At 43.8% G+C, this 21678-nt stretch overlaps 2 protein-coding genes across 2 annotated transcripts; both read left to right on the forward strand.

Annotated features, from left to right (window-relative positions):
* The first annotated feature begins 901 nt into the window (after positions 1–901).
* LOC104581796 (myosin-binding protein 7) lies at positions 902–4747 on the forward strand. The gene is made up of 3 exons (XM_010230425.3): positions 902–2398; positions 4062–4105; positions 4195–4747. Exons 1-3 carry the CDS (start codon positions 1490–1492, stop codon positions 4295–4297), a joined length of 1056 nt encoding a protein of 351 aa, XP_010228727.1. The 5' UTR covers positions 902–1489; the 3' UTR covers positions 4298–4747.
* Positions 4748–15481: 10734 nt separating this feature from the next.
* LOC100827610 (calcium-dependent protein kinase 11) lies at positions 15482–21056 on the forward strand. Its single transcript, XM_010230428.2, has 8 exons — positions 15482–16464; positions 16815–16958; positions 17060–17212; positions 17319–17434; positions 17520–17687; positions 18429–18653; positions 18724–18852; positions 20432–21056. Exons 1-7 carry the CDS (start codon positions 15621–15623, stop codon positions 18844–18846), a joined length of 1773 nt encoding a protein of 590 aa, XP_010228730.1. The 5' UTR covers positions 15482–15620; the 3' UTR covers positions 18847–18852; positions 20432–21056.
* Positions 21057–21678: the final 622 nt, after the last annotated feature.

The raw sequence follows: 21678 nt of genomic DNA on the forward strand, positions 1-21678 counted from the left end.
AAAACGGATGACGTCCAATACTAATCCGACGGTTCTCATACTATCAACTGTCATTTATTTATTTTTGCTTAGAAGTAAATAAGCAAAAAATAAGATAAAAATACAATGATGTAGATTTGTTTATTTAAGATGTTGAAACTGGGTCGTCTAGGGATAATCTCGTGTCACCGTGATTGTAAGCCGTTGATTTTGCAATTTATATGGTCTTCTTGGCTGTTGGATGCAAGGGGCAAATGTCCTATCAACCGTTGTTCATGGCAGCCCGATTGGTCATTTAGACTGAAGAGTGAATCCTAATTTTCACCACCTACTTTTATTTTCGTCACGCAATCTACCCCTTTAACATAATTTTATAATTTTATGTCATATAAGCAAATAGGTGACACGTATCCTATCTAGTAATTTTTTCTTCATTTTCCCTGAATTATTATAGGTTAGAATCGCTCATCAGCCCTAGTTGACACGCCACGAGAAGGCTCACCGATGGCCAAGCCGCTTCACCATGCCCAGCGACTATTCGCCCTCATCCATGCCCTTCCGGGAAACCTTGACCTGGTAGGCAGATCCACCGGCCTGAAGGCGCACACACACAAAATCCGAAACAAAAAATGTATTGTGCAAAGAACACTTCGAGAGTGGGCGCGACCATTTGGGTCGCCTTCTCACGAAACGTGGAAACAAATGGACAAAAATCTCTCCAAATAAAAAAAAAATTGTGACGACTGCTACAAGACCAGAAAAGAAAGTTTTTCAGCCCTCATTTTGTAGATAAAGTCTAAAACGAACCCTGATTTTCTGATCTCTAAAATCAGTCCCCGAGTTGCAAGAATTTCGCGTCGAAAATCGTGTGGCCAGCCAGCTATCTCTACAGGCAGCAACGCAAAAATATTCAGCAGCAGTGGTAGCAATCGGCGACACATTCCCCTGCACGATTTTTCCACGGTTAGTGGCGGCGCACGTTGTGCGCGACCGTGACACAGAATCACGACCCCTGCAAGCTACTTCGCCTTTCATCCTCTTCCCCCGCTTCAAATCCCCCTTTGTTCTTCTTCCTAGCTCGTAAACTCCACCAAAAGATTAATCTAGTCAATCCTGAGGACGCTTGTTTTACCGCGCTTTTACGGTTTCTTTCGCGCGGGGCGACGTGGAAAGCTCACCGGCGTGATGATGATGCCCACCCTGTTTATCCCTAGTTTAATCTTAATCTATTGGTGTCACTTCTGTCGATTCAATTATTGAATTCTGCTTGCTGTTGCTGGTACTGCTCTGCTGTGCTGGACTGCTGGGTGCTGCTGGCCTCTTCCAGCCCAGCTCACGTCTCGCGTACGGCAGACGCCACTGCCTTTCCCCTCCCGGAAGGAGACGCGCCGTTGCTTCGCCGCCGTGCGCGCGCCCGCAGTGCGCACCGGCCGATTCGGCCCGGGCGGCGGTGGATTGCGAGGTTAGGGCCCGGATCCCGCCGGGTACGTACATACATCTACATGCCTCCATGGATCAGTTGGCCGACTCTTCTTCGACGGAGTCGCGCCGGTCGGTGAAGCGGCGGCCACCCGCGCGATCGCCGGAGCTGTCGCCGAAGGCTTCGGGAGTGGAGGCGCCGGGGGAGCTGATCCGGCGGGTGGCGGAGCTGGAGGCGACGGCGGCGCGGCTGCGGGGGGAGAAGGAGGCGGCCGAGGAGTCGGCGCGGGCGCTGCAGGGGGAGCTGGAGGCGGAGCGGGCCTCGGCGGACACGGCCACCAGCGAGGCCATGCTCATGATCGAGCGGCTGCAGCGGGAGAAGGCCGCCGCGCAGATGGAGGCCCGCCAGTTCCGCCGCTACGCCGAGGGCCGCGCCGACCGCGAGCGCGAGGTCCAGGACGAGCTCGCCTCGCTCTCCGACCTCGCCGCCTCCTACCACTCCCGCCTACAGTCCCACGGGATCGACCCCGACTCCTTCTCCGACGAAGAGGAGGAGCTGTATGAGGAAGAGCGCGAACGGGCGCAGCGGATCGATATGACCGAGGCAGAGGGGAACGGCACTGAATTTGGCAGTGGCATGGAGGTGAAAGCCATGGTCGAAGAGGAGGAGGAAGAGCAATCTACCCCTGTAGAGAAAGAGTTCGAGTACACAGTGGATGTTAAGTGTGCGAGCCCGATGGCGGCCGTGGCGGTGGTCGGGGAATACGTGGGAAGTGTAGCTGGCAATGCAGGGGGTTTATATGCTAGGGTGGAGGCGCTGGAGGCGGACAGAGCAGACATGCGTAGGGAGATTGTGGCGCTGCGAGCGGAGAGAGCACAGTTGGTGATGGCAAGGGAGATGGCACGGCGGCTGTGCTGGGAAATGGTTTCTGAGCAGAAAAGCATTGTGAAGAAGGCAACTGCCCCAGCTAGGAGCTTCTCGGCGTTAGGAATTTGCAAGGTATGATTGTGTTTCCTCAGCATTGGTCATTACTAATGAGCTTGCAATCTCAGTATACATTAGTTTGTGAGTTGAAGGTGCTAGCTTTAGCACATTGCTGCTAAATCTGGAGACGTCACATTTGGAGAATTTAGTAGCATTGCAGGCGATTAATGGATTTAGTTGGAAGATTTTGGTGGTACCTTAGACGAAATGTTTTGCAAGTCTTGGCTGGGTGCAAGATAGAATTGGATTCTTGTCATTAATTACACTGTGTTAGATGAACTCAATTCTCAATTTCTTTTAAATTGAAGCTGCAAGGCATCAGCTGGTGCAATGAAATAATGTTAGGGCGATTTGCCATTGATTAACTGATAAATTGTGCCATCTGATGTGCTCATTTTAGTGGTCCGGAATTTGCAGCTAGACTGAGTGCATGAACTTGCTCGGAGATATGCATCAGCCTACGTACTCTTGCTATACAATACAAACTTGATTTTTTTTAGATAATGATATAATACTAACTTGATGTTTTTTTAGATAATGATATGATACAAACTTGATGAATTTCAAAACATTGAGTTGCCAATTTTGGGACTAGTGTGCACATATTAATATCTAGAGTTGTTTAGGGTTCGTGTGAGTTTCTTAGAAGAGTATAAATGCATTTATCATATAGTAGAATTACCCTATTTTTTGGGTTCCTCAATATGAACACATTTGCTATTATCTACTCCCTCCGTCCCATATTAAGTGATGAAATATTACATGTATCTAGACGCTTTTTGGCATAGATACATCCATATTTGGCAAATTTGAGTCACTTAATATGGGACGGAAGGAGTATATCCTTTTCTCAAGGCGTGTGTTTTGAGCAGCTGATAATTTTTTTACATCATCATTGTTTTTGTTTGGTCATAGTTACTATACCACCTCCATTGTTTGCAGTACAAAAATATTGTTTGAGTAGAGATGCAACATGGTGACCCTCAGGGTACCCTTTGACCCTCCTTAGTTCAAACAAATGAACTAGTTTTTCAAAAAGTTGTGTCATTTTAAAATTTTAGTTCATTTGAGATAGCCAGATGGCTTATTAAAGTAATTAGTTCTGCCTCATATGCATATCATGCAATTTAGTAATAATCCATCAGCACAGTTAATAGTTGTAGTATATTAGGAAAAAGTTCTTTTTGATAAAACTCTCACTAGTCGAGGAAACTTCCGTTATAAAAATTTGTGAACTGAAAGAAGCTTGTCACCAAAGTTATGTTAAACGCTAATAAATAATTTAGCTGAATTGTTGTTCACAGCTTTTACTTTATTCAGAGTAAATATCTTTGTTGTATATTTATTTATTCAATATAGAAGACATGGTGTACTGCAGGTGTGCTAGATGTGGTAGATTATTGCAATATTGCTGAGATAGGACGATGCTTTAAAATACCACAAGAAACATATGATGCATATCTGTTTCGTTTATAGTTATTTTTTATGTCAAGTAATTTGGAATAGGAAACCAAGAAACATCATTTATTTCTTCCCAACAGAACTCAAGTGCAATTAATATCTATTCCCTTTGCTAGTTTCATCTGAAATTTCCATATCCAATGTGATAATTTGGTGTCCCGTAACATTAACACTCTCCATCCTTGAGTAAACTAATGACATTTTATCCTTGCTGCAGTGGTTGCTCTCAGTAATCTTCTGGAGACGAAGTTCTACTGTCAGGTAGATTCTATATGATGTTTGCACTCTGTACTATGATAATCTTTTCAGCTCCGATGGAATACTAAACTGCTGCCTTGGGTACTTATCAGGTATACCTTTGGCTTGTCCACTACGTTCCTTGGCCTCCTCCTGCTGCTCGACAGATCCTCCATGCTAAGTCCCTGGCGACGTCTGCCTAGGCCACTGCGATGATGAATACGGCCTTCCCACCCCACTGCCAAACGTCTGTAAATGCAGAACGTTAAATGATTGTTTACCACTCTGTTTTGCGTGTGTGTTGCATTCTTTGAGGATCTCTTTCTTTTTGTTTGGCTGAGTATAGTATTTGAGATGTAAGTTTTGGTTTTCAAGCTCTGAGCTTGTTGTATAGCGTGTTATTCAGACTCTTAGGCTTTGCTTAGCTTGTAATCTGGAGCCAACTGACATGCTCTGCACAGTGTACATAACAGTGAGTTGTGGAATCTGATGTTTGAGTGGTTGTTGGTTTGATGCTGGAGTGCAGGATTGGATTCCCTGTCTACTCTGCAAGTAAATGCTGTGTGTTTTAGATCGGAGTTGCCGATTTTACTTTTAGTCTTGAGTTGTACTTGTACACTATGTAACTCGAGTATTCTGACTAGGAATAGTACAGCTTTGATGGTATGCATGTTTGGCTTGCCAGAAACTGCTGTTGGATACATCAGCTGAGTTTGAGGAATAGATTTTCTCCAGAAACATTCCCACCTCATTCCCAAGTAATTTGGATCCGGCAAGATGACCTATCTATGGCAGTTCATGTTCACTGGGCTCACATTCTATATGGCCCATGTTCAGTTTTACTCCTCTTCTGGAAAGGATGAATTCATATCTGAAGATGCACACAACCGAAGTTTTTTTTTTTGTGTGTGTGGCTCAACTGGATGAATGTTCCAGTAGCTTCTCAAACATAAGATACGGCCTTGAGGGAGTCAAGGTCATAAGTTCCATTTTCATGGGGTCGCTTGACCATGCTGACTTTCTTAATCACTAGCATGGTGTTGCGCGGGAAACATCTTTATACTTAATATTCTTAATATTTTGATTTAGAGAGATATATTATTGTTGTATTATTTCAAAGCACAAAATTAGATGAAAATATGATCGATCATCCGGCACACGATCTAGCGTTTGGTTCTGTATTTTAATATAAACTCACATACAAATAAAACAATGTCTCATGTTCAAAACAAATTTTACTCCATATAATTTTGTATTTGTAGGGCTTCTGAGATTGATTAATTCTACTTTCTAGATATATTGGGGTTGACTAATTATGTTTTTTATAGTGACTTATCATGTAAACTAGGTGATTCCCCGTGCGTTGCTGCGGAATAGTTAGATATGCAAAGAGTCAAATTGGGTGTTTAAAATGCAAAAGCAACAGAAAAAACATATTCCTCCGTCCAACAAAAGATGTCTTATCAAAATTTTGATGTATCTAGACATAACTTAGTGTATAGATGCATTCAAATTTGGTCAAAGTTGAGACATCCTTTGTTGGACGGAGAGGATATTACATTATTTGACTACATTCAGGTTTGAATTTCACCATAAGTCATAAATAGGCCGGGCGTAGACTGCACAAATCATTTGTAGACATATATTGCATATTATAGATCACAAATGGATGGTACAGGTACACAGTCAACAACAATTAGCAAGCCTTGAGGACATCATGTAGCCATGGAGCATGGATCCTGGTAACTATTCTTTATAAAAAGAGAAGCAAAACACCGCTAATAAACAGACATGACAAATGAATTGCATCAGTGAGATTAGTTGAGCAGCAAATATCTTTATATGATCTAGAAAAGAACTACATTCATGCAAAAGAGCTACCTTCCCGCATTATACCGAGCAGCAACATGTCGTAATGATGGTAGAAAGTCACTTTGATAAATATAGATGTATTCCCAACAAAAAAGGCATAGATATATAATCAACACCAAGAATTCATATAGACTGTAAAATTTGGTTGTATAGGTTAGTTGTGCAGGCTAAACGAAAGAATGTGGATACAATAGACTGACATTAAAAAATAAATCAATCTATGAACATGAACTGCCCAATTATACTACTAAAAGATAACCAAAATGGTCATCTTGTAGAAGTTTAGAGGTCCACCATATATGCATGAATACTTTGTTCATTATTTGAGTTACAGCTATATTTTTGCATTTGTGGGAATGCCTGCCCTCACAGGCACTAAAAACTTTAAGCAAGTGGCCCAAGGAAATGTGGGGCTATGTCTATGTGTCATGCAAGTAATTCCATGTTGTGTAACATGAAAATTGAATCAGGTTTATTTTTGGATTTATTTGAACTACTCATGGAGTTATGCGTACCGGAAACCAATTATCTTCTCTTTTCACAGTATATTATTATTCACCACAACTACTGATATTTAGTCTCCATAAAGCAGTCTGGGTAGCAAAGAAACTGAAAGCAAACGTCTAGGAAGTTGTATATATGTATTAGCATATACGTGGAAGATATGGCAGTAGAAAAAGAAGAACTGAATCAGCCCTCAGTAAACTACCAAAAAGGTGAATGCAAACAGCTATAAAGTTGCATCTACATGGCGTATATTTCAAAGGATCTGCAGCAGGAAAAGAATAATGTTAGTTGGTTCTACGATGGAGTCAGTAAAAGGATCTTCATCAAACAACAAAACGGAAAAAATAAAGAAAGGTCGATTTAAGGCAAAGAAGGCAGCTTACATGTATTAAGCAAATATTTGGGCAACAACATAATAAGATTCCCTCATTCTTGTGCAATGATTCACAGTGCAGGACTCTATTTAAACATATGATTCGATAATTGTTTGATCCAAGGACACTCATCCAAAAATTTCAATATTCTTTACCTCACATGATAAATCCGAACAATACGTAAATGGCTAACGGGAGCCATTCCTCCTTCGCGAACAAATATATCTGAAACACGGTAGAAGAAAATATAAGTGTGAGTGAGGTTGAACATAAACATGGATTCTTGCAATATTGTTTTTAAAGGATGAGTGAAATAATGACATTCGTCGTGAAGATATTACTATAGCAAGCAAATCAAATCGAACTAATAAAAAAATAAAACCGAACACATATATAATCAACTAAACGTAGAGCTGAGCTGATGTGGACCGCGGTTATGAAAAAAATCCCACATGGACTGATGGTCTATCCAATGTAAGTATCGATTGGATAATAAATTACAATTTTTGTAGAACAGCCCAGATCTGCAAAAAGAAGTGTATATGTGAGCACAACAGTACTGATCACAGCAAGATGACAATTGGAAGTGCTTCTTCTTTTTTATCCTCTTATGCATGTAACCTCTAAACTGAGGCTGCAACGAACTGTCAAGGGCAAAAATGTTTTGAAATTGCAGGACGTCAATTATGATAAATACATACATTAAGTGATTGATTTTGTTTCATGGAAGCACATTGATACCACGCCATGGAGGATCTTCATCTACAATCTTTCCTGCACGAAGGAACATCAGTTCACATAGGAATTTTATCAATCACCTATGAAGCAAAACCTGCAAGCAAGTAAAATGATCTGGGCAGAGTGAATATGACATGGAGAAGCGGATGGGAAGATCAAAGCACAGATGAGCTTAACTAATAATACTCATCTTATTCCGGAGGTGTCAGAGACTCAGAGGGACCACGAACTCCTGGAGGGGAAAGACTGCGGCTCGCCAATTCCGGCGAGGGGAGGGTGTGCGTCGCTGCTAGGGATGTTGCCACCGGTGGCTTTTATTGCGAGGGATCTAACACCGCTGCATTGCTAATCTGCTACTGCTTGGTAAACATAGACACCGTGGGGAGGGGAGGAGAAAGAGGGGTCGAATATAGAGACGCGGTGGGGGTGGGGGGGGGGGGAGGAGACGCACTCCGGAAGGGGACTCATGTACGGCAGCCAGCTGATGGAAGCCATTAAAATGGATGGAGCGCCTCTTCATGTTCTGCCGCAGGTCACGCTGATGGTTACTGGCGCATTGAAGCTTGGTAGAGGAATAATAGCGGCGGCTACGGGGAAGATGAGAGATCATCCGGCGGTTTTCGGTGCCGGCATGGAGGGACGGCCCGGATGCCTGGCCAGCAGGCAGCAGCGCCGCTATCCCTAGCTTTTCCCCTGCCGGCGAGGAAGTTACGGTGTTTTTTTGTGTCTTTCATTTGACACCGAACGTGGCTTTGCCCCTTCGCTCGGCCTTGAGCCTTGAAGCCTTGGAGTTGGAGGGCTCGGCCTATACAGACCACTAATTGGGCTGGGCTAATTAGCATCAAGAGGAAAGACTCAGGTTAGGAACGCTAATCCCAGCCGTAAACATGGCATCCAACAAAGCAAATATTTCAGATGACGTGGAAGCATGTGGTTTCAGCTTGCAAACATTAACTGCACTTAGTGAGGATGAATCTTATAAAGATTATAGATAGTAGGACAATGTATATGAATATATCTATGTGAGGTAGAAAATAATGATGATTAAAAAATGTATCATGTGCCGTGGCGCGGGAAATGTATTTATACATTTTTAGTATTTTGACTCATAGAGACATATGTATTGTTGTATAGCCCACTTAATAAGTGATAGGTGTGTGTCATTTGTATGTGAAAATTTGTAAACCTTATTGATTTTTGCGAATTGACTGGTCTTACAACTTAATATTCTCGTGACCCGTGAAAAAAAATTGTCATGATGTAACATATTTATTGTCTAACGTAATATGTTGCGTTGCGTTTGGCACCATACAAATAAATATCTGACTTAGTTAGCATATCAGGCCTACGCGGCCTCAAACCGGCCACTTTGATGTTTTGTCCCTAGCTCATCAGATATACATACCTCATTAAATCTTAACCATCAGATATAAAATTTAATGGTCTACATAATTCAGTTGATGTGGATCACCATGGACCTTTCCTCGGTACCCCCTCGTATTGCTTTTAGTGTATAATAGTACCCCTGATAAAAGAGTTTGTGTGATACTTTTTATAAGTATTTTTTAAATTGACCTAGAGAAGTTAATGTTGCAGCTCATGTTTCAGCTAGTAGCGTAGATGGTCCTCTAGTTTGTGTCTGGCGGAATGATCTTCTGGAGTTTTTAGTCCATATAATCACGGATGATGCAATCTTATTTGCTAATTAATATGATTTGTCTTGATGGCTTTCCTTGAGAAAAACGTAGTCATGAGATTCACATCTTTTCATCTAGAATGTTTTTGTTTTTTACTTTGTTTTCATGGAATCAGGAAAGCTTTATTGATAAATTCGAATCGAATTACAATCCGCAGTGAGAATTGAAGCTCAGTTATACAAGGAGGTGACTTAAGTCTTAACACATCAAACTCTACACCCCTCTTAGCTAATTGAGCAAGTTCATGAGAAACTCTATTGCACCGCTCTTCACTAACCAAAACATCTAACGTGGCACTTCAAAGCTATAATATTTTATTTCTGCATGTTTGAATTTATTTATTTGTTCGTTGTGCGTGAAAACAGTCAAAAACAGTGCATTATCTCTGATCACAAACAGGTATAGGGTATTACAGACTGCATCATACGCAAAAAGTAATCTCCGGTCTAGAAGCTGTTCGAAATATACAGGAGACAAAATATTCTCAGGGCTTCCCCACAATGTAGTTCATGTGGACAACTAAGCTTAATTATGTTGGTGTCTGCACAATCAACGTCTGTATAGAAGAGGACCATGGTCAACCCTCAAACACATGCGCGTCGTTCGCCTAAGCTATAAGGAGTGTGGATGCCTTGCCATGCACAGTCACGCATTGATATTATTTTTTGCGCCAGAAATTTAGTTAATCTTTACTCCCTCCGACACATAATAAGTGTTGAGGATTTAGTACAAAAATTATAGTATACTAAATTTCCGGACCCCGACACTTATTATGTATCGGAGGAAGTATTATATTCGGTAGGGTTTTGTTGGTCCTAATGGCGCTGTCTAGAAATTTAATCTATTATATGCGCTAGAATTTTGTTTGCAAGGATTTTGAGGCAAGTGCTTGCTCATGCACGTTGTTTAGAACGGACGCATGTACGGAAGATCGATTCGCCTTGGTCCATCCAGTTACGTGCTGGCTGCATTTGTATGCGCTGATTTCACATAGATCAGGGATAAAACGGAGACCAGTACGGCAGTACCTGCAGGCGGCCGGAGCGGATCAGCGGATGCGGCAATGTCGCCGTATGATAGGAGGCCCGACGATATACCGGCGCTCCAGATATACTCCGGGCTAGGAGTAGCAAGAACTGCTGTTGTCGTCTAGGATGGGAGAAGATGAGCAGAGGTAGGAGACGGGAGCAAAGGTATCCCGGCTAGGCGACGGCGTACACGGGAGATAGGGCAGGCCCGTATCGATCAGGGTCGATCAGGAGATTTTTAAGGACACGGAGACGTTCGTGACTTGTTTTGGACTTATCTAATGGTTGTAGTTTTATAACTATTAGATCTAACGGTCAGAATAATTGGGATGACATGGATCAACGTGAAGCATCCTCTCGGTACCCCTCGTATTGCTTTTAGTATATAATAGATAGATGCCTAATTCAGTATACATAGTAAAAGCTATGGTTCGTCGTCCTCTGTAACCTCCCCTCTTCTGTCCCAGCTGCTACGACAATGTCAGCACAATGGGCTTTGCTTGAACCAAGTCGTTCTGACTGCCGACTTGTAAACTTGTTGCCTCTGACTCCTGAATGCCGCGCGTCATGTTTGCAAAACGAGAGAGCTATCTAGTTTCTCTCCGTGTAACTGAATAAATTCCAGGGTCAGGCATGCATCCATCATCTGTTTGAGTAAATAATTTAGTAACCGCCGGACTCCAGACTTGGCGAAATATATGCACTCAAAAGTCAAGCGTACATAAATGAACGGGGATGGAGATTGGTTGACAAAATTGGTGCCCACCCCATCGTCTACACTTGACATGGACGCATACACACATCATCGATCCCATGGTGGGCAAGTTGTGAATAACTAGTACAGCAACAAGTATGAATTCAGAATACTTGAGAGAGCCGGCAGGTCACTGTCGCCGGTCCGGTGTCAAACCGTGGAGCACATGGGACAAGTCAAACGGAAGCGAGCAATTATCCTGGTTTGGAATTCAAGAATCTTTCCAGATTTTACACGAATATCGAATGGATCGGATGAACAAAAACGGTACTGGTAGCTAGCAAGAGATGCTTGTATGAAGAGGCTCCCATGGATCGGAAGAACAGAAATGTACAGTAATGGTTGTTGTCTGTAACTATGTATACAGAACGCAAAGCTGCGCGCTGCGCTGTGCGGGCGAAATTTCGATCCCTCGATCGATCGATCTCGAGTAAAATTTCGCACGAACAGCGCGATCCGGCAAGCATCCCAAGCTGATATGTATATATCTACATACATAGTACTAGTACTATAATCTAATGCCTGCAGAATCTTTACAGATTCCTGCAGATTATAGCAGTGGGCTGAGCTCCTGGATGTACTGCATGGTGTTGGGGGAGAAGACGAAGCCGGGGGACATGAGCAGCCCGGCACCGGCCGCCTGGGCCTGGCGACGCTGCCCGAGGGTGAGCAGCAGCGGGTCACCCACACCTGCCGCTCCGCCGCCGATCTCCAGCGCCGGCGACGGCGTGGGCTGCCTGCCCGTGAGCCGCTGCACGACGGTCATGAACTCCTGCGGCCGCGCGTGCACCACCTTGGGCGTGTGCTCGTACACGATCACCGGCGCCGCGCTCTTCTTGCTGGCGGCCGCCGGCGGCCTGGACGGCGACGACACCTTCAGCGGCTGCGGCCGCGGCCCCCGGAGGCCGCCCCCGGGTTTCCTGGGGGAAGAAGACGACGCGGTCATCGCGGTCATTTTTGGCAGCCCGTAAGTACGTACTCGATCTCCGATGAAGTTAATTAGCTAAGCTTGTCTGTGCTACGCTCTGGCCGGCTTTGAGCTTTCCGATGGAGCAGTTGCACGGGGGTTTTATAGAGCGCGCGGCCGGAGGAGAAGGGTGGATAGACTGAGTGAGATGAGAAGAGATGATACGGTGTGGCCGGCAAGGAGTTGAAAAGGGAGGAAATGACGTGAGGCGCGAGTGCGTCGCTGTGCGAAAAGGTCGCCGGTCAAGTAAGGTGCGGCAGATGGACTGTTGACATATTTTAATTTTTTTGGGAGGGTAGGTTTAGAACTTGAAAGCGGTTAGCGATCGTTTTGACTGGACGATCGGCTAATCCAAGGGATCGAGGGGCCGAGGTGCGCGTTCACAGCTCCATCGAGCTAGCCAGGCGGTCAAAGTGCTAGCTCCCAGAAGACTTCGACCTGCTAGGTCGTTCGATCTTCCGCGGGCTAATGGTTTTTGTGAGTCGAGAGAAGTGGGATCCTCTTGGTTTCATGGGTTTGACATTTTGGAGTTTGACATTTCGGAGAGAGTAGGCACGTCCGAACTCCGAATAGATTGGTAAGCACGACGTAGGACAACTCGTACACATGTCATCGTTGGCATTGGCATTAGGTCATTGGTTTTGCCATCGAGAAGTTGCTTGTTTTTTAATTAGAGATCAGTCGTAATATTTGACCGTCGGATTTTAAACGATAGCAAGTGGAAGAGAGGATAGTGGAGATGACCTTTAGATCTTAATCCAATTGCTCTAATACGTCAACTGAGATTGGAAACATTATGCTTAAGAATCAGGCCACTGAAAAATAGCCACACCCTATTTAACAGGTTTTCGCCCTTAGCTCGACACATTTGTTATTCCATAGTCACGCTTTTTTTAAACAATCCCGTGATCAGATTCCACTATCAAAGATAAGAGTCCCCCCCTCCCCCTAGTTTCCACGTGTAAACAATCTAGCAAAATAACCAACATCCAGGGCTGGCACGCATCTTTTTTCCGCCAAAGTCATCGTCGAAGCTCAATGCGGTGAACTCCAAGGAAGGAGGAAGAGCCAGTGACTCACGTGAGTGTCTAGGATCGCAAGGTGGAGCTGTCAGCGATGCAGGAACGACGAAGCTGAAGAACAAGACCTCGTCGGAGATGGGGGAATATCGAATGGTGCATTTTTTTTTTCTATTAATGTTTTCTCTCTGCTTTGTGAATTTCATTCTTTATGTGAGAACTAAGCATGTTTAGGTGGTCAAATGTTGTGTGAGTGTGTGTTTTAGTATTTAAGCAGCCTAAATGCCTAACTTGGCCATTCGGGTCAAAGAAAAAAAATACAGCGCCAATGTGCCTTCTTAGAAGATGGGACAAATGTTTGGATTCTTTAAACTCCAACAACAATTCAGGATGAATTATTTGAATTTTGGAAGCTGTTCACACATGTCATCTTGAATATTTAGCCCCTAGTTTTTTTTCATGAGGATATCGCTACCGGTCTCTCTATTTGTTTATGCATACCCATTGTTATTAACCAATGGTACATATACATGTATCTATACATGGTTGTGTGCATCACATGATGCGGGAGCTCTTTGGGAAGGAAACAAAAAAGTGCAGTACATACACATATATATGTATTGCATTTACATCTGTACATGTCAGTCAAATGTTACTCTCTCCTTTCCAAAATAACGGTCACTTGTTTCGGGGACGGAGGAGTACATTGTCTCCCTTTTTCAATCGTGGAATCTCGATTTGTTCTGCGGTCGGCCTGTCTCGGGCCTCTCGGCAGAAGGTTTGGAAACCTCGGATCCGAAACACACAACGGAAACGGAGGCTGGCCCAGCTGGGGCGACCGACCGGACCGAGATGGCTTACTTTCTGCAACCAGAAAGTTGTAACCATGGTCGGCTCTCGGAAAGCTTAATTTGTCAATCTGACAATCTGCGTTCTATTCTACGTGCCGTTGAAACAGCTCTCGCTAGCTCGAGATCCATCGATCGCCGGTCAAAAAACGCGCGCACGAGACGACCGGCAGAAAATGTCGCGTAGCGACGTTCTCTTGCTGCTACGGAGGACTTTAAGAAACTCGAGAAGACGACGTAGTACTGTTTTGACTTTGGAGCGAAGAAGTCAACCAAACTTTGTCGCATGGGAATCGTACGTCGTCCGGCATTTTCAGACCAGACCAGATCAGATCAGGCACTACTTACTCCAGTGCATTAATTAAGCAACAAGACGGCGCCGGCTAACCCATGGCAATACGAGTCCACACGGGATAACGGCATATGGCTTGGACGAAGGCATGCAGTGGAATTTGCGCGTGGTTCTTCCATTCAAATGCTTCCTCGAACTTAATATGGGACGGCGTACGTACTTCTGGACACCTTGATCTAAACTGGTGCAAAAGTTGATGGTCGTCGGGGGTACGAAGAGCGCGATTTGACCCATTTTATGAACTGGTGTAGTCATGTTCATTGCTGCAGATTTTTGTAGCCAAAATCATGCGTGAGGCTCGTTGCATGCCAAAATCATTAAGAAAATATTGCACGTATATGAATAAAAAGGTGGATTTTAGATTTAACAAAAAAAATACTGGGGCATAAACTGATATTCCCAATCAAATACGAAAAGGTAACACAAATCCAGAAAATGCAAAACTTAGCCAAGTAATTGAGTCGGCCCACCTATAAATCATCCCACGAGCCATTGTTTTTGGATTGGCTTGAGCCGAGTCATTTGGTAAAATTTCCCGATTTTTTTTGGTACAAAATCATGAATGTCTTCCTGACCGTGCACTGTTATTTTTTTTCAGATCATTTATCCATGTCGTTTGGGAGAAGAAAAAAACAAAACAGATGATTTGGCCAATCTGAACATGATTTTCCAAGGTTTCTAAAGAAATAGTAAAAAAAAAGGTCTTCTTGACTAGGCCCATGATGTGGTGACTCTCTGAGCAACCACGGCGACGACGAGGAAGCGACATACATGATCTTAAACGTGGACCACCCGTGCGAGAATCCGGCTTAGTGGCATTGTATCAATAATTTGGGCTAATCTCAAACTGTTACCTTGAAGTGGTTATTCCCGGCTAAAAAGTAGCAGAGCAAAGTGGTGCCTCTCTGCGACATATATCTCAAATATATTGGCTTTGTGTAATTTTACTCAGTAGCCGCTTCACTAAACTCGTATGTAATTCTATAAAATTATTTGGCTTTCGTGCAAGCAGGATTTCATTTATGTTCTACTTAGTGGGGGCATGCTGGTTCAAAAATTTGACTCAAAATTTAATTTAAGATTTGATAATCAATCTAAAAACGTGACTAAGAGTTTGCATCTTTATTTGCACGAGGTGGAAATAGGCGGATCCGTATCCTCGTCCCGCCCGTGGGAGCTCCCGCCATTCGGCACAGCACGTAAGGCCCACACGGCAGTGACACAAATCCGCCCTTCGGGGCCCACCCCATTTGGCTCCGTCCGCTCCCTCCCCTGCCTCTCTCCTCCGATCCAACCGAGCAACCGCCCGCCTCCTGGGGGCCCCCCCTCCACCGCTCGTCTCCAATGCCACCGCCGCCGCCGCCCGCCTAGGGTCTCCCGGCGATGGGGAACAACTGCGTCGGCCCCAACGCCCCCGGTCGCAACGGCTTCCTCGCCTCCGTCGCCATCTGGCGCCCCGCCGCCGCGCGCCCCGACCCGGCGGCGCCCGCCCCCGACGCGCCCCCGCAGACGACGTTCTCCGACAAGGCGCCCGAGCCCGTCACCATCCCCGCCTCCGAGCACTCCTCCCACCACTCCTCCCGCGCCGCGGACCCGCCGCCGCCCAAGGCCGCCGAGCCGCAGCCGGCGCAGGCGCAGACGCAGGCACCCGCTCCCGCGGCGAAGAAGCCCGTGCCCAAGGTCAAGCGCGTCCAGAGCGCCGGCCTCCAGGCCGACTCCGTCCTCAAGCGCGACGTCAACACCGCCCGCCTCAAGGACCTCTACACGATCGGGAAGAAGCTCGGGCAGGGCCAGTTCGGCACCACCTACCTCTGCGTCGAGAAGGCCACCGGCAAGGAGTTCGCCTGCAAGTCCATCGCCAAGCGGAAGCTGCTCACGGAGGAGGACGTCGAGGACGTGCGCCGCGAGATCCAGATCATGCACCACCTCGCGGGCCACAGCAATGTCGTGTCCATCGTCGGGGCCTACGAGGACGCCGTCGCCGTGCAGCTCGTCATGGAGCTCTGCGCCGGCGGGGAGCTCTTCGACAGGATCATCCAGAGGGGGCATTACTCCGAGAAGGCCGCGGCCCAGCTCACGCGGGTCATCGTTGGCGTTGTCGAGGCGTGCCACTCGCTCGGGGTGATGCATAGGGATCTCAAGCCGGAGAATTTCCTATTCGTGAACCAGAACGAGGATTCGCCGCTCAAGGCCATTGATTTTGGGCTCTCAATCTTCTTCAAGCCAGGTCTGGCCTCTCTAACAACGAAATGCATTGCAATGCTGGGTATTCATCGCGTGTTTTGGTAATGCGAGTCTCATGCTTAGTGGAATTAATAATTGATTTAGCAGATGGGGGATTGTTTACGTGAAAATTCGTATGTGCAGGCATAAATGTCATATGGTGATAGCAAATTTGTACATTGATCAACACAATGCATTTTGCCAAAAAAAAACTTCCAACCAAATACCATTTTTAAACTAGCTACAGAGAACCAACCATGTCGATGCAAATTGATGCTCCTTGCCCTCTTTACCAAATCATTTCAAATACCATTTTCTGCTGATGCCATCTGCATTATGTAATTGATCATGCAGGTCAGATGTTTACAGATGTTGTTGGAAGTCCATACTATGTTGCCCCTGAGGTTCTTCTAAAGCACTATGGACGTGAGGTTGATGTCTGGAGTGCCGGTGTAATAATATATATCTTGTTGAGTGGGGTTCCTCCATTCTGGGATGGTGAGGTTATGTGTAGCTTTTAAAGTAAAATGTCACATAACCATTTTGAGAGATGTATGCAAGTCGCGTTCAATTGATCTTGTTTTTGGCCTTTTGAGCAGAAAGTGAACAAGGGATATTCGAACAAGTTTTGAAAGGTGAGCTGGACTTTTCAACTGACCCCTGGCCTAGTATCTCAGAGAGTGCAAAGGATTTGGTCAGGAAAATGCTTATCCGTGATCCAAAGAAGAGATTGACTGCTCACGAAGCTCTATGTGAGTAGTATGGTTGAGTAGCTTTAAGTTAGTACTACACGTATAATCACTAGTCAGCTACTTTATTTTCAACCAAAATCTCCTCCAACCGCCTATCTTTTGCTAGGTCACCCTTGGGTTTGTGTTGATGGAGTTGCTCCTGACAAGCCTCTTGATTCTGCTGTCCTAAGTCGGTTAAAACAGTTTTCTGCAATGAACAAACTAAAGAAAATGGCCCTAAGGGTGAGCACTGATATAAGTTTCTAATTGGTGCAATACAATCTGTTTACATGTTCATGTTTTAATTTTACCTGGCATACACTTGTAGGTTATTGCGGAGAGTTTATCTGAAGAAGAAATTGCAGGGTTGAAAGAAATGTTCAAAATGCTAGACACTGATAACAGCGGTCATATCACATTGGAGGAGCTAAAATCTGGGTTGCAGCGAGTTGGTGCTACTTTGATGGACTCAGAAATTGATGCTTTAATGGAAGCAGTAAGTATTTTAAGATGATCCCAAATTACACGACATCCAAGAAAGGGGACAATCAAACTTTTCTATCTTTGACCACAAATTAATACATACTCCCTCCGTCCACAAATAAGTGGACATATAGGAATCTTAAGACAAATTATGGAGTGGGGTAGAAAGTGCATTGGAAATGTTTACGAGATAACAGTTCAATAAGATAATTTTCTTAATTATATGTTTACATATTCATACAAATATTAATTGTCAAAGTTGTTCATTGGAGACTACAAAAACTGGAAAGGTATCTAGTTTGGAACGTGGAAGTATATATAAATAGTTGGGTATAACAGTGTCAACTTTCTGTTATTGCGGCTTGCAAATTTAGGATGATCCTTACTCTTCAAGTGAGATTAACAAAATTTCCACCTTCTCTAGTAAATGTCTACAGACCTACTTTGATCATAGTGGTGGAGCTAGGAACATTTTGGAGCCTAGGCAAGCACCATTTGACAAGGAATCCTTCAGCTTTAACCTTGCCAAGCGACTAAGTTGCAGATTGTATTTAGACCTGCTTCATCTTGAACTGTGAATGGGTTTCTACCACGTTTCATATTTTCTCATAGACAGAAGGGTCTGTTCCTGTTCAAAAAAAAAGAAGAAGGGTCTGTTGTTTGGAGGCTTAGCTGTGTTACTCATGAGTAGGAATGCTTTACTTTGGGTATTTGACTTTGCTCCAAATGAAGCTCATTTTATGAAAATTATCAGGCAGATATCGACAACAGTGGGACAATTGATTACGGGGAATTCATTGCTGCAACTATGCATATAAACAAAGTTGACAAGGAGGATAAGCTATTTACCGCTTTCTCATACTTTGATAAAGATGGCAGTGGTTACATTACTCAAGATGAGCTCCAAAAGGCATGTGAAGAGTTTGGTATAGGAGATACCCATCTCGAGGATATTATTGGAGACGTTGATAAGGACAATGTAAGTAGATTCACAATTCCTACTGGAAATTGCCAGAGCAATTTTTTCTCATGTCCACTATCTTTTGCAGGATGGGCAGATCGACTACAATGAATTTGTTGAAATGATGCAGAAAGGTAATAATCCATTGGGTAGAAAGGGACAGCAAAGTAACGTGAACTTTGGTCTTGGGGATGCACTGAAGCTTCGGTAAAGGAAGGTAATTGTCTAATTGACGAGTATTTTTCCCAGTGTCTTCCCTATCGGTTGATAATGTTAGATATTCGCTCTAAGTTGAAATTTGACGATTTTTGTTTGTCTTAACAGGATCAGATAATTAGTTTCACTCTATGGTCAGTTTTTTGTATGATTGGAGTCGTATGACATGTCATAGCATACATCTGGTTATTCAAATTTTGTTGCTATACCATACATTTATTTGAAGAGGTTTTTATTGATTAACTAACACAAATTTATCGATGAACTACTTAGTCTGGTTATGGTTTCTATGGGTTGTACAAGTCAAATCCTCCATAACTACATGTATGAAACCTAGCACTTGTAGCTGTGGTAATCGAAAACACATAATCATGCATGTTTGAGAAATAAACGAGGGAAAGAAGTTTTGGGCCTCTGATACAAAGACATTCAAATAGACTGTGAATGCCTTCAAACCACCATTATGATTTTCTTGAAAGAAAACTGTACAGCTCGTTTGGCACCCATCATTTGGGCATAGAATTGTAGAATTCATTTTGAATTTCAAAAAACAGCTTGTTTGGTTGGCACGGAATTAGCCACAGGAATTCAATCTCAAATTCCATGGAATCACACTATAACTAGCCTTAATCTCTAAAAGCCATCATTTCTCTAGAATTGTCTCTCACTCTTCAATTCCATGTGATAGACAAACATGATTTTTCAATCCGGATTACAAATTCAACCAAATGAGATCCTATCAAAAATTGGATTCATTTCATTTTGATCAAATGAAATGAATTCTTGGTTGCCAAACGAGCTGTAAGGGAAACCCCTACAGTATAAATATGAACCTAAGTTCGCATCCATAAGGACTTAAACCCAGGTGGTGGGTTGTACATTCACTCTCCCAACAAAGTGATCTGGGCTTACTTCCTTTCAAGCAAGCATTGCACCTAGCAATGAGGCTTCAAATTACAGTATGTTCAGTTGGCAGGACTTAAAATTCTACAGTTATATAGGATCCACTAGATATTTAAATCCAGATAGGATCCACTAGATATTTAAATCCAGATATACATATAACAAATTAAGGTAGACTGTCCTTAAGGAGCTTGTATACGTGGAAACAAATTGACAGACTAATACAAGGAGATAAAGAGTGCTGGACACTAAAAAATCGAAATTAGATAAGCTGTATTTTTTTATAGTTGCTGACCTCTGTTATCCTTGATAAGTTTTGGCTGTCATGCTGTGACTTGGTTGCTTAATAAATGTACAACTGCGTAATTAGGCGAATGTTTCATGTTAACAAACAATATATGTCTTCATCACAACAATGGTGTCTGGTCAGGTGAAATGAGTTCAAGGGTGCAAATGAATATTTGCTGAATAAAAGAGTCTCTACAATGTTATCCTGAAGTAGTCTCTGGCTTACTGCCTTTTCGGGTCGTAAAAAGTCGCATGCTAAAAGTTCCCATCGTCTACAAATATTATTTTTTGACTGAAATCTACTGATATTATTTGGTAAACGTCGCAGCTGACTGAATGGTGCCCTTTAATGCAGAGCATGCTTACTGTTTGTTCTGGTTTCTTTACAGGTGTAGTTGAGCAAAATTATCATTCAGTAACCCACAAAAGTTAGCCCAGAAGCAGAATAGCACCAACAGCTTGAATTGCATGCAGGCCGGCATTCAGACCCCAAGATTCCATGGCATCTCTATCCAAGTTTGGGGTCTCTGAAGCAGAGCTAACACATGCGGGAGCTTGCGTACAAAGCGGCTTGGCTTACAAGTCAAAAGATGGACATATAGGGTGCTGAGCATGGCGTCGTTTGATTTACCTCCACGAGGCATGGGCCGCTATCGTAGTTCCTCTTCGGTGGTAAGAAATGTTGGATGAAACTGCCATGTATACGCATTGTAACTTGTAAGTAAGCATGAGAGAGTTGAGTAGGTGAGGTTCTTTTCTTCTGTCTCTTAAAAAAAAATCCCTGTTCTGGAACCAGCGGCAGGGAGATCATATCGGAGCAAGTAAAACTCCAGCTGTTACGTTTGATTCTGTTTGTCTGTGTCGAATAGCGTAAGTATAGGTTGTGTCTATGTACTGTAGGTGAAAAGTCTGACAAATGAAAATGACTCTGGAGTTGTTATTCTTCTCTTTTGGTGTTGTGAGAAACTGAGAACAATGGAACGGACAAAAAAAGCCTGATGATGATGACGATTATTTGGAATTTTCACTTACCGATTGCATCTTGTGTTCTGCTGACCTGTTGATCTACAGCCGACTGTTCGAGCACCTAATACTGAGCTATGGAAACCCTTCGTAGCATCTTGTACCCGCGTGCTGCCGTGCCCGCCATCCATTGTCGCTGTCGCTGCAGGCTTGATGCTGACGGTTCTCTCATTAAGTAGGTGGTCTGACCATGTCAATGTGCAAAATGGTAGCAGTGGACAATGGTACATCCGAATGTCACCCCAGTCCTAAAAGCTAAATGAGCCTCAGCTTTTAAAAAATGTGAATGGTCAGAAAATATTTTTACATAACCGGGACATATATTTTTCATATCATACTAGCATCAACACCACCAGTGTGATCACTAACACATCAACTTTATCAGGATTAGTTGGCCCTAAATATTTTTGCCAGTGTTGCCAGCATCGGCATGTTAGCATCATCACCATGGCCCTCGTCAATGCTAGCATCTAGAGTTTGATCTTCAAGAGCATCCTTTTGAGCCTGATCGATAATGCTGTCTTGTCTTATTAGTAACCGTCAATATTCATATTCTTATCCGGACACTATCCGCTCAACTCCGCATCCGTTGTAAAATATGGTATGCTAGGAC

Source organism: Brachypodium distachyon, chromosome 1, assembly GCF_000005505.3.
Source record: "Brachypodium distachyon strain Bd21 chromosome 1, Brachypodium_distachyon_v3.0, whole genome shotgun sequence".
In the NCBI taxonomy this organism is placed as follows: Eukaryota; Viridiplantae; Streptophyta; class Magnoliopsida; order Poales; family Poaceae; genus Brachypodium; species Brachypodium distachyon.